The sequence below is a fragment of the Eulemur rufifrons genome, chromosome 8 (assembly GCF_041146395.1).
Source record: "Eulemur rufifrons isolate Redbay chromosome 8, OSU_ERuf_1, whole genome shotgun sequence".
NCBI lineage: Eukaryota > Metazoa > Chordata > Mammalia > Primates > Lemuridae > Eulemur > Eulemur rufifrons.
The window spans coordinates 95,921,065-95,934,512 of NC_090990.1; the positions used below are offsets into that span (position 1 = coordinate 95,921,065).

Below are 13,448 nucleotides of genomic sequence, written 5' to 3' on the forward strand. Positions count from 1 at the left end.
TGGTTGATGGGTCTCTAGATTATTTATTGTCTTGTTAGTCTTAAAAATTATTGTAACAAATCTTGTAGGTCAGTACCAGTATTGAGTAAGGGATGTCACTGATTTACGTAGGATATAAGTAAAATATAAATTAGTTTAGGAAATATAATCTGAAGGCTGATTGTTTTTAGACCTTTATTTTATATAACCATAAAGAAGATGAAGTTGGAAGATGATGGGCTTATACTGGAAAGAAACAAGCCTAAGTGCCAAAGGGTCTGCCTTCTAGTACTAGCTCTGTAGTTACCTAGCTTTGAGAAAATCATTTAATCTCTTGAACTGAATGTTTATTATTTCTATTTCTAAAGTTCTGGGGTTCTGTGATTATAATGGAACATAAGTAGGTTTTCCATAGGGAATGTTCCCATGGTAGGGCAAAAATGGAAGAAATGATAATGAGTTTGTTTGATCTGCTGTGTTAGAGAGTTGTGAATCAGAATGAGATCTTACCCTGTGGATCAGGTTCAGAGGGAAACTACTGCTATGCCACAAGGAATTGAGAATCTGGTTCAAGGAGTGAGTAGAGGCTGGGCGCGGTGGCTCACGCCTGTAATCCTAGCACTCTGGGAGGCCAAGGCGGGTGGATTGTTTGAGCTCAGGAGTTCAAGACCAGCCTGAGCAAGAGCGAGACCCCGTCTCTACTAAAAATAGAAAGAAATTATATGGACAGCTAAAAATATATATAGAAAAAAATTAGCCGGGCATGGTGGCGCATGCCTGTAGTCCCAGCTGCTCGGGAGGCTGAGACAGGAGGATTGCTTGAGCCCAGGAATTTGAGGTTGCTGTGAGCTAGGCTGACACCATGGCACTCACTCTAGCCCGGGCAACAGAGTAAGACTCTGTCTCAAAAAAAAAGGAGTGAGTAGAGCAAATGATTCTGGCAGATTATTGAATTTGGAATCAAATGATACAGGCAAAAAACCTGGCTGAGAGTTGACCATGGATCTGGACACAAGCAATGATCGGTATAGAAACTAAAGGGGGGAACACCAGGGAAACTTACGAGTAGAAGGAAGCCCAAATTCTACATTTGAGGAATAAGAGACAGTCTTCAAAAAGTTTTTGCTTTAGGGATAGGAAAAATAGTGTTACAGCCTGGAATGGGGTGAAGGACAGATTGTGAAGGTCATAGCCAGAAAATCCAAGCCATCTTTATGTATTAAGCTGATGCCCGAGCATCTGCTTATATCAGCGGTATTTTTGTGTGAGTTTGGCATAGGGGAATTTTTCTTTCGTATATATATGATAGCTGAGTCCTAGGAGCTGGTGAAATTGGCTAACATCTTAGGAAACGAGTTTGATTTGAAACTGTCGATGGGATATTCCTTTAGCCAGTGGAATCCAGTTTGAGTTATTCTTCAGAAGAATCCTTTGGTCTAATCTGTAATTATTTTTCCCTTTTTGATGGGACATACCTGCTCATTCATTTTAAGGCAAAATTTGGTGAATTTGTTTTGTATGGTTTCCTCTGATATGAAAATGTTTTTCTCCTTATTGCCATGATTAATCATTTTTATAGCACCTCTGCATGTCCCCAGAGAGCTCAAGGCACTCTGAATTTATCCATTAGGAGAAAGAAATGTTTTAGGGGAATATATTGAGGCATAGAAAAATTGAGCTCTTTGTCAGGATTATGTAACAATGGAACCAGTACTACATAATCTGCCCCTTAGTTTCTTCATTTTGCTTCTGCATGACTTTTATATTTGACCTTGTCCTTCTGAAAATTCAAATTGTTGAGGAAATGAGATGGCCCTTGGAAAAGGGCATCATCTCCTACTCCTTTTCCCTGTCTAAAACCCAGATTATGCTGCTTCTGCTTAGCTAGTTTTCTTCCTGAAACTTGTTATTTTTGACATGTTTTCTGCCTTGTGTTTTTGAGGGGTGTTGGGTTCACTTAATGACATTCATTTTCAGTGACCTCTATATTCTTTTAATGGAAATCTGCAAAGAGTTTAAAATCAAATAAAATCTCTCCACTTTGCCTAGAGCAGGTTTAGGCTGGAGTGACTTTGCAGAGAGGATGCAGAGAGGATGCTAAAATCATTTCTTTACAAAGAAGCTTGCTGTCATGATATGTCTTTTTGTTTCCATGGCATCAGAAACTAGTAAAACCTTACAATTAAAAACAAAATCTAAAGCCAAGCCCCTTCCTGTAGTATCTTGAAGTCTTTCCTGTAAATTTACTAATCTTCACAATGTCATAGGCTGACTGGTTGGACACTTAGATATGGGAAGAGTATTTGTAGTACCGCCCTTAAGCTGGGACAAATTGTAATTGTTTAGCCAGATTCTTTGGAATAACTTTCTGAAGTTTTCTAGTGTTCTAAAATTTTTTTATTTCAGAATATTATGGGGATACAAATGTTTTGGTTACATAAATTGCTTTTGTATAGTTTTTTAGTGTTTCCTCAGGGCCCCATGCCCTGAGGATCACCTGTCTTGTGTTAAAACCAGAATAATTTAGAAATGCTCTTTCAGCCTTACAAACAAGTATCCTTATAAGAATCCCCTTTCCTAATTTGCTTCAGATAAGGGAAAAAGAATGCTGTTTTCCTTTGGGTTGACCCTATGTTAGAAAACTATGGGCCAGGTGCAGTGGCTCATGCCTGTAATCTTAGCACTCTGGGAGGCTGAGGTGGGAGGATCACTTGAGATCAGGAGTTTAAGACCAGCCTGAGCAAGAGCAAGACCTTGTCTGTACTAAAAATAGAAAAAATTAGCCAGGCATGGTGGCACGCACCTGTAGTTCCAGCTACTCTGGAGGCTGAGGAAGGAAGATTGCTTGAGCCCAGAAGTTTGAGGTTGCTGTGAGCTAAGCTGATGCCACAGCACTCTAGCATGGGTGACAGAGCAAGACTCGGTCTCCAAAAAAAAAAAGAAGAAGAAAAGAAAACTATGCCTTGTCATTTTTCAGTATACTTTTATTTTGGTTTTGTTTTTTTGAGATAGCATCTTGCTGTATTTCCCAGGCTGGTCTCAGGCTCCTGGGCTGAAATGATCCTCCTGCCTCAGCCTCCCAAGTAGGTGAGACTACAGATGCACATTAGCGTGCCCAGCTAGTTTGTTTTATTTTTTAGAGATGGGGTCTTGCTATGTTGCCCAGGCTGGTTTTGAACTCCTAGCCTCAAGAGATCCTCTTGCCTCACCCTCCTCAGTTCATTGTTTGTTTTTAAAACTGGATTTTAAGTGATATTTTTCTGGAATTTGGGAGATAGACTCTGACCTGTAGGTCTTTTTTACCTTAAGGTCTTTTTTTAGCCCACTTTTTCTATGATTCTTCCTCTACCCCCTCTTTGTTCCCAGATGATTGGGAAGATATATGGGTAGTATTGCCTGTTTAATGACTAATTATTATTGTGTTGGACTACAGCTAAACTGAAGCTTCCTGAGGACTAGTACATTCATATACCTTTAGCTTATGCTTCTTAAGGAACACTAGAAAATGACTTTACTACATTTTTTTTTTTCCCAGTACCCAAAGTGGCATATAGTAAATGTAAATGCTTTTCTTGTGCCAACATTCAAAACAAACAAAAAAACAAAACGCTTTTTTTTTTTTTTCTTTCCAAATGAGAATGTCTTTGGTTTCTTATTAGCCATGTCTGTATTACTCTGTTGGCTCTCACTTGCCATGACTATCTGGATCTTTTGGAGAATATGACTTTGTATGTTCTTCTACTTAAGGAAACTGGTGGTGACAAAAGAGAAAGAGAAGAAAGTGGGGCTGTATACAATCTATGTGAATCCTGCCAATACCCACCAGTTTGCAGTGGGTGGGCGAGATCAGTTTGTAAGGTAAGTTTGTGGCTCTTTTGTATCTTTGATAGTTTGAAATGCTGATTTGTTGTATACTCCCAGGTGCTCCCTATGGAGAGGTGTTAATTGCTTGGGAATCCATTAACCATCATCTTGAATTTTTTTTACCATGTTTCAAAAAGTTTAAGTGTCTTTTGAGGTGTTTTCTTCCCTAATGTAACAATCTCTGAGGGGTAGCTTTACATATTATAGAGATTATCAAGTTTTAGAGAGGTTTGATGAATTGACCAAGGTCCCCACATAGCAGCTAAGGCGTTAACATGTTTACCAGCAAGTGCTGTGTTAGTAAATAGCTTCCACCATTTTCATATACAAATTAACAAGCACCAGAAATTCTGAATACTGGTTTTGAATTCAGAAATGGTTTGACTTGGGAGCACTCAGTTTGAACTGAAAGTTTTTGCCTCCCACTGTCCTAAACCGTTTTTCTTTATCCACAGTGATTGGTATCTTTGTTACTATGAACATCTGCAGTAACATTGGCTATTGAGATATATCCTTAAGAAAACAGATGTCATGGCTTTAATCCCTATATGTACTAGTTAATTTCCTCTGACCCTAGGTAATAAACTATATCCCTATCCAGTTGGCCTACTTTAACTGTATTTCTTTGGGATCATAAGATTGAAAGAGAGGAGGACCAAGATCACCAGAAAAATGAATGACATTTGCTATCCTGATGGTGGGTGAAAAGCATCATCCTCCTTTTGAAATGAGAGCACATTTTTATAACTGTATGCTGAAGTTAGTTCTATTGATAAGAATCACAGGATAAGTTTTCAGAAAACATATAAGTGATGACTTTACATTGTTTAAGAATCCTGGGCAGGCCGGGCGCGGTGGCTCACGCCTGTAATCCTAGCACTCTGGGAGGCCGAGGCGGGTGGATCGCTCAAGGTCAGGAGTTCAAGACCAGCCTGAGCAAAAGTGAGACCCCATCTTTACTAAAAATAGAAAGAAATTATATGGACAACTAAAAATATACATATAGAAAAATTAGCCGGGCATAGTGGCGCATGCCTGTAGTCCCAGCTACTCGGGAGGCTGAGGCAGGAGGATTGCTTGAGCCCAGGAATTTGAGGTTGCTGTGAGCTAGGCTGACACCATGGCACTCACTCTAGCCTGGGCAACAAAGTGAGACTCTGTCTCAAAAAAAAAAAAAAAAAAGAATCCTGGGCAAATCCTTGTTACTCTCATCTTCCTCTGTTCCCTTGCCTTCAAAATTCCTTTCCTCTAGTCACCAGTCATCAAATATGTAGCAATTGATTTTTTTTAATGAGAGGCTATTGATCAAAAAGGGTTGTAGTTGTCTAAACTTTTAGTTGCTACCTCCTCCAAATCGAGCATTCACTGAAATTTCTAGCTGAGAAATTTTTCTACTTAGAGCTCTAGATTGGTTGAAAAGTCTGTGTCTCCAGAGAATTAAAACACTAGGACTGAGATGTTTGGAGGGGAATGGAGGAATTGGCTGTATGGAGAATTATAGCTAATGCCTTATTCCAAAGCTGATACTTTCCCAGGATTAGGGTGGGGCTTAGAGTTTTACCATTTCAGCACAAGGAGGAAATACTCAGATCTTCTGTCTCTTATGAGCTTCAATATCCTCTGTCCCTTTTTACATCCCAAGTTCTCAGCAGAATACAGGCCATTTACTTGGCAGAAGCACATGAAGATTTTGAGGCACACTCATTCTGCATGAGCAGATAGTCCTTTCGGCACTCCACCTTTTCTCTGACATGTTTTTACCCTCAACTTCTCTGGCACCTCTTCAGTTCAGCCAACTGAATGTTTTGGGATTTCTCCTTTCTTGTTCTTTCTTTGAAAGAACCTGAAAAGCTCATCTTCTGGTACAATTTTGAAAACATTTGTGCTGAATATTTTATAACACTGTTAACTCACTCCTAGCCTAAAGGAATTCCTTCAAGGGAATACAGAGAAATAGCTTACTCATCTTCAGTGCTTTTGCATCGTTAATACTGAATTTTAGTTTAGAATTGTGAAAAAGCATTTAAGGAAGCTTTACGGAGGGAGACGTGCTTTTTGGCTTTTGATCAACAAAAAGGAAAAAAAAAAGCAAAGAAAAAAGTAGACAAGTAGAGGAGGTATAGATATGAATCTCTACTACTAAATCCTGCTTATGTTAGTTTAAGAATTTACAGGAGTAGGCTGGGCACAGTGGCTCATGCCTGTAATCCCAGCACTTTGGGAGCCCAAGGCAGGAGGATCACTTGAGCCCAAGAGTTTGAGACCAGTCTGAGCAACATAGTGAGACCTCACTTCTACAAAAAATATAAAAATTAGCTGGCTGTGGTGGCATGTGCCCAGCTATCTGGGAGGCTGAGGGAGGAAGATCACTTGAGCCCAGGAGTTTGAGGTGGCAGTGAGCTATGGATGACACCACTGTACTCTAGCGAGATCCTGTCTCAAAAATAAATAAATAAATAAAGACGAAGAAGAATTTACAGGAGTAAAGAAAAGGAGACAGTATCAGATGAATCCTGTGGTGGTAGATTTGGCAGTGTGATTGGTTGACATGTAAATTTATTGGTAAAGGGTTTTGTATAGGCCCTGATTCATAAAGCACAGTCAATAAATTGTCCCTTTGTTCCCCAATTCTTAGGCTGAGATCAGCAACACTGAGAGAACATTAGATTAAGGGCAGGGAGGGAAGAGATACTTAGGGTAACAAGTTAGCAAGTACCTGAAAGCCTGGAGAGAGATACAGTAAATTTGTTGAGAAGGGTGCTAAAATCATTCTTTATGTGACTTAAAATGTCAAGGTCCTGTTGTGTACTTAGAAAATAGAGGAAAAATTTGGATTCATCTTTGTATCACCACTAATAACACAGGGGTTGGCAAACTGTACTGCTTGGTTTTTGTAAATAAAATTTTATTGGAACACAGCCCTGGACATTTGTTTACATATTATCCGTGGCCACTTTCACACTATAATGGCAGAGTTCAGTAGTTGCAATAGAGATGAGATTGTCTGCCGGCTTAAAAGATTTACTATCTTGTCCTTTAAGAAAAAGTTTGCCAGCCCTTGGTCTAACATCATATCTAGAATATAGTAGGTTATTAATAAATACTTATGGAAGAAAGGAGAAGGAAGGTAAGAATATCCCTATAAAGAAGAAGGACAAAGAGTATTAGATACTGAGGAACACAGAATGGTTCATATACCAAAAAGCACCTCCTGGGGCTTGAATATTTAAATAGTTTTTACTAATTTGCTGACTTGCTGAAGTTTATGGTGGCCTAGTGACATTTAAGAGCTATTTATTTATTTAGAGATAGGGTCTCACTCTGTTGCCTGGGCTAGAGTACAGTGGCATCACCATAGCTCACTGCAACCTCAAACTTCTGGGATCAAATGATCTTCCTACCTCAGCCTCCCGAGTAGCTAGGACTACAGGTGTGTGTCACCACACCTAGCTAATTTTTCTCTTTTTTGTAGAGATGGGGTCTGTGTTCTTCAGGCTAATCTTGAACTCATGGGCTCAAGCAATCCTTCTGCCTCAGCTTCCCAAAGTGCTAGAATTACAGGTGTGCACTACTGCGCCTGGCCAAGAGCTATTGATTTAAATTTGGTTAAGAGAAAAAAAAATACAGGGTGTCCCAGAAGTCGCCATACATGGGGAAAATGGGAAATAGCTGATAAATTTGCTAAAGGGTAGTAATTAGTAGTGCAGCCATCTTTTTTTTTTTTTTTTGTTCGTTTAGCAAACATTTCCTGGATATTCTCTTTATGCAGGATATTAAGCAAGGAATTATGGAGAATACAGAGAAACATTGATTTATTCATTTATTTATCCAGCATCTACTCTGTGCTAGATACACCGTTGGCTAGACATAGTCTCTGCCTTTAAGGAACATTTTGGAGAAACAGATATATAAGAATTAAAGATATTAAGTAACTTGCCCAGTATTACTCAGCTAGTATAATAAGTAGCAGAGTTAGTATTAATATTAACATTTGAACTCAGATCCAACTACTTAAAGATAGTAGAAACCATGTATGCTGTTTTTTCTCACAGAGAAAGGATTAAAGACAAATGAAAAATTAGTATTTCAGGTAGAGGGAACATTATATGTAGGGACAAGGTAACAAGATATGATGCAGTATGTTCAAGGAAAGAAGTTTTTGTTTTTTTTTTTTTTTTTTAGTATAATGTACAGGATCTTGGAGGAGAAGTGGTCGGTTGCCATACTAAATAAAGGGTTTGAACTTTATTCAGTAGATAGTACAAAATCACTGAAGAGCTGGATGTGGTGGCTCACACCTGTAATCCCAGCTACTGAGGAGGCTGAGGCAAGACAATTGCTCAAGGTCAGCAATTCAAGACCAGCCTGGGCAACACGGCAAGACCCTGTCTCAAAAAAAATAAATAAATCAGTGAAGATATTTAAGCAGGAAATTTTGCATTTTAGACATAATTCTGGTGACAGTATGAGCAAAGAAATCAGTTAGAAGGATACTATAGTAATCTAGGCAAAAAAATGACAAGGGGTGGAGAAAGCAAATATAGTCCAAAAATATACCCAGGGAGTAGAATTGACAGGAAAAAAAGTACCTGATTTCTCGTTTGGCCACTTGAATTTAGGGTAGTGCTATTAACAAAGATTCAGAGGGAAAGGTATATAGACTTAGAATGAGTTTAGTTTTGGAAGAAAGAGAATGGGTTTACTTTTGGGCATCTCAATGTTACACATAATTATAACATTATGGATATTACAATACATCCATTTGTTAAGTAGATAAAAGTTGAGAGCTGAGAATAAATGTGATCTGGAGATACAGATTTAAGTCATGTATCCATGTATAGGTGGTAGTTAAAACATTGATAATGGAATTTGATAACCAAAGGAAAGTATAGGGTAGGTTTTTTTTCCCCCCTTTTGAGTCTCTGGCCCCTTTTGAGAACATAGTCCCTTCTCCCCAGTACATAAACACAGTTTCTAGAGGTTCACATGCTACTTGGACTTCATGTTAAATTTCCCTAGTATAGAGTCAGACGAGAGCTTAAAAAGCTGCTGGAGAACATCGTCATTTAAGAGGTGGACAAAGAAAGACAAACCCATGAACAACATTGAGAAGTGGCTGGACACCAAGGAAAGAAGGTGTCTCAGGGAAGGAGTAGTGAACAGTGTCAGGGCTAGAGAAAAAGGCTTGAAAAGTATCTTGTTGGCTTTGGCAGTTAGGATACTGATGACTTCAGCCAGAGAAGTTTCAGCAATGAGTTGAAGGCCAGAGCCAGATTAGGATGGGTTGAGAAGGGAATAGGAAATAAGGGAGTGAAAATCTTGAATGTTGGTTGTTCTTTTCAGTAATTTGACTGCAAGGAGAAGGAGAGAAAAAACAATAGTAGGAAAGGACAATAGAAGGATTTTTAGAAAGTGGGCAGGTGGTGATTAGGAAGAGGTTGAGAAATGAACTAAATTAAACAAGGTCCTTGGAGGGGTGAGATTAATAACAGATGTCCAGAGATAGGCTCTAAGATCGGAGGAGACTGATGAGTGAGGACAGGGACTGCGTCTGTCTTGTTCTTCCCTGTATTTCCAGCACCTGGCATAATATTTGACATAAAATACGTATTTCATAAATACTTGATTTTAAACCTTGAATTGGAGAGAGGAGGGAAGGTGAAGGTAGTTTGCTTGATGGTAATGAAGAAAGGAGAAGGGAGTCTTGAGGAGATAGGTGATGGTTTGTAATAGTTGTAGCATTTGAGAAGGAGAACTGGCCACATATAAAAAGGTTTCAAGGAGGGATTGAAGACCCACTGACTTATATTTATCATGGTCTCTGACGATGAGTAATAAACCCTTTTGTATAGGTTACATACACATAAAAAGCTCTATAATAGGCTGGACCTGATGGCTCACACCTGTAATCCTAGTACTTTGGGAGCCCAGGGCAGGAGGATCATTTGAGCCCAGGAGTTCAAGACCAGCCTGAGCAAGAATGAGACCCTGTCTCTACCAAAAAAAAAAAAAAATTAGCTGGGCATAGTGGCTCACAGGTGTAATCCCAGCTACTGGGGAGGCTGAGGCAGGAGGATTGCTCCAGCCCAAGAGTTTGAGTTTGTAGTGAGCTATGATGACAGCACTGCACTCTAGCCAGGGTAACAGAGTGAGACTCTTTCTGCCCCTCCCCCAACACAAAGAAGGAAAAAACAACTCTGTAATTGTTACTTGTTTCAGTAAAAATTAACAGTAAGTGATGTAAAAGTTGAGAGGAGAGATAAACTACTTCCAACTGATAAAATTGAGGATTGCCACTTGGGAAGTACTTGGATGAAAGAAGGTTTAGAGATGGATTGGGGAAGGGAGGACTTCCAAGGAAGAGCATAAACCAAAAGCTTTGTTGGGAAAATGTCCTTTATATGTTTCCAGTTGGCTGCTGCTTGCCACTGCATCAAACTGCAGCTCTTCAAAGGACCAGTTTGTAAGTTATGACATTTTCATTGCTTCTTCCACTATAGGATTTATGACCAGAGGAAAATTGATGAGAATGAGAACAATGGAGTACTCAAGAAATTCTGTCCTCATCACCTGGTAAGATTCATGAAGGGCCAGTGGCTCCAGGCTTCCCTCACTTGACCCCAGGGCTGCACCTGAACTTGTTGGTATGATGGGAAGAGCTTGGACTTTCGAGTCAGTAACCTGGATTTGAATCCTGGCTTTACCACTTACCAGCGTGTGATCTTGGGCAGTCACTTCACCTCTGTTAGTTTCGGTTTTTTAAATCAACAAAATGGAGATAACAATAACTGCCTTGCACCATGACAATGAGGCCTAATGAGACAGTCTATATAAAATGGCTGGCACACAGAAGACAACCAAGAGAAGGTCCTAAGACTTTCCTCCCTGAGATGGTCACATTTCATCAGTTGTACTCCTGTCTCTGTCTGTCTGTATTCCTCTCAGTTTTTGGGAGAAGATATAGGGGAGTTTGAAGGAAAGCCTGTTTCCTGAAGGTGGTATAACAAATGGGGGGGTGGGGCATCAGTCAGTATCTGCTCCTTATTGCAGGTGAACAGTGAGTCCAAAGCAAACATCACCTGTCTTGTGTACAGCCACGACGGCACAGGTACGTGAGCAGGGCCCAGCTCCTAGGCTGGCATGCCCCCTCTGTCTAGGGAGCTGCTGAGCCAGTGAGGCATGTGCCCTCCAGTGCTCACCACTGTGCTATAGCTCCAAGTGGAGCAGCTGGGGAGTAGCTGCTGATGGTGAGCACATAGTGGGAGGATGCAGCAGATGACCCTTGGAGATGCCAGGCACCATTTGCAGAATGCTGCAGATGATACTTGGCAGGGCCTGTCCTGAAGCCCAGGTTGCTTGCCTGAGCAGGTTCTCATGCCTTTGACTCATTACTGAGTTAATGGGTGCGATTGTTTCTGAGCATTCTGCTACCCCTGGGTTGGCAGTATGTTCCTAGTCTACCCTGACTTGCCTGCTGTTCCAACTAAGATGGGTGCTATACCTGGGTATTTGGAGGGGGCACTACTGGCAAGAAGCCCCACCCCAACCCCCTATTCCTGGTCCCTGCTTTTTTCAGCCTTTGCCTTCACTGCTTTGTTCTTGTTCTTGGCAGAGCTCCTGGCCAGTTACAATGATGAAGACATTTACCTCTTCAACTCCTCTCACAGTGATGGGGCCCAGTATGTTAAAAGATATAAGGGCCACAGAAATAACGCCACAGGTGAGACTGTCTTTCTAGGTTTCTGTGGCCCGAGTATGTTGGCTTGGGGAGCCATAGTGTCTCATTGAGATTGTGCCAATGGGAACTATCTGAGAATTAGGCTGCGTGTGTCACTGTGGGCAATGAGAGGTTGTCCTGAATTGGGCTAGAGTTACCATGTTTTCTCCACTGTGCTAGAGGGGAAGAGGGCATAAAGAGCATCTCTCACCATTGCAGTGATGTTGCTTCTAATTGGTGGGCATAAGGAGACTAGACTTTTTTTTAATCATTTTCGGGTAACTTCAGGATTGGCACAAATGCCTTGTTAGAGAGTCAGGGAAGGCCTTCTGTAGTTAATGGTACTGAATTGCCTAAAATGGGGGTGAGCTTATACCTCTAGGGAGGGAGGAGTGAGTAAATGATTGTTTTGAATGAGGCAGAGGAGGAGGAATGGTGGTAGTACCTAGCCCTAGATTGCGATGAAGATTGGTCTTTTTTGTTCCATGTCCATGGTTCCCAAACTTTGGGGCATATTGGAGTCACCTAACAATCTTTTAAAAATACAGCTGCCTGGCCTTAACCCCATACGTCTGGTTGAATTGGTATGTGGTACGGCTTGAGCATTGGGATTTTTAAAAGCTACCCAGTGTGATTCTGATGTACAGAAAAATTGAGGAATCATTGATCTTTGTTATTGTTACCACTCCTAACAGATATCTGTCATAATTTTGACTTGGAGACAGCAATTAGCAGTTAGTTTTTTTTTTTTTTTTTTCTTGAGCTGGTGAGAAGGGAGGGAAAATCTGTACTTTGATCTCAGTCCACAAGCAGACAAAAGGAAGAATGCCAGTCTCATGACCGGGATGGTATTGGCCATAACAGTTAGGACTCCTGGCTTAGTTCTAGAGAGTGGAGCCGTGTTATTTCGAGTCCTGGCAGCAAGCATAGTTCACTTCTTTCTTACAAGCAATTGTAGCGTATACCTTCATCAGTATCAGATCAGCTGATGACCCAAGAAACACTGACAAGGTACCAATGAAGTCCACATATCAAGGGTAATCCTAGGGCATAGGACAGTGCTGCCTAGGAACGGGCAGAACTGGGGCGATTCAGGTTGGCACATGTTAGGCATTAGTGAGGCCTGTGGTTGTCTCATAGGGTATAGACTAATGAGACCGATGCTGTTGCTAAGGGACTGCAGACTCCTGCCCCGTGGAGCTCTCTGGGAGAATATAAATAGTCTCTGGGACTGGTGTGATTCTTGCAACTATCTATTAAACACACATAATCTCTTGATTTGTGAAAATGAATTCTTTGGCTCTCAGCTGATTTAGAGTTTGTGAATAGCTAAATTCTCAGTGAGATAAATACATATAGGACTGTTGCCAACTTCATGTGGTCTGTTCTCTCATTTATCATTTCAGTAAAAGGCGTCAATTTCTATGGCCCCAAGAGTGAGTTTGTGGTGAGCGGTAGTGACTGCGGGCACATCTTCCTCTGGGAGAAATCATCCTGCCAGATCATTCAGTTCATGGAGGGGGACAAGGGAGGCGTGGTGAGTATGGTGCGCTGGGCTGGCTGGCTCCCTAGTCTCTTCAGTCATTAAGGTAGGTTTTAGCAGAGCCACTGAATGTTCACTGTGACTACATGATACCATGTCTTAGAGGTCTGGCCAGCTAAATTGAAAGGCAGTATAAGGCAGGGTGCAGTGGCATGTGCCTGTAGTCTCGGCTACTCAGGCTGAGGTGGGAGGATCACTTGAGCCCAGGAGTTTAAGTCCAGCCTTGGCAACATAGTAAGACCCTGTTACAAGAGGGAAAAAACGGGGGTGCCAGTGTAGCCTGGAGGAGCTGAGGTTTTGATGTAATATTTTCTTCCTTTTCCTGTCTTCTTTCCCTCTAAGGCA

General features: G+C 41.0%; 1 protein-coding gene across 6 annotated transcripts in view; it reads left to right on the forward strand.

Annotated features, from left to right (window-relative positions):
* DCAF8 (DDB1 and CUL4 associated factor 8) overlaps positions 1 to 13,448 on the forward strand; it is a 44,072-nt gene that overhangs the window by 23,982 nt on the left and 6,642 nt on the right. For all 6 annotated transcript variants that reach the window (XM_069480362.1, XM_069480364.1, XM_069480361.1 and 3 more), the window contains 5 exons: positions 3,727 to 3,837; positions 10,344 to 10,416; positions 10,894 to 10,951; positions 11,456 to 11,563; positions 12,967 to 13,097. In XM_069480362.1, coding sequence (XP_069336463.1) covers positions 3,727 to 3,837; positions 10,344 to 10,416; positions 10,894 to 10,951; positions 11,456 to 11,563; positions 12,967 to 13,097 — 481 coding nt within the window. The remainder of the gene's footprint in view (positions 1 to 3,726; positions 3,838 to 10,343; positions 10,417 to 10,893; positions 10,952 to 11,455; positions 11,564 to 12,966; positions 13,098 to 13,448) is intronic.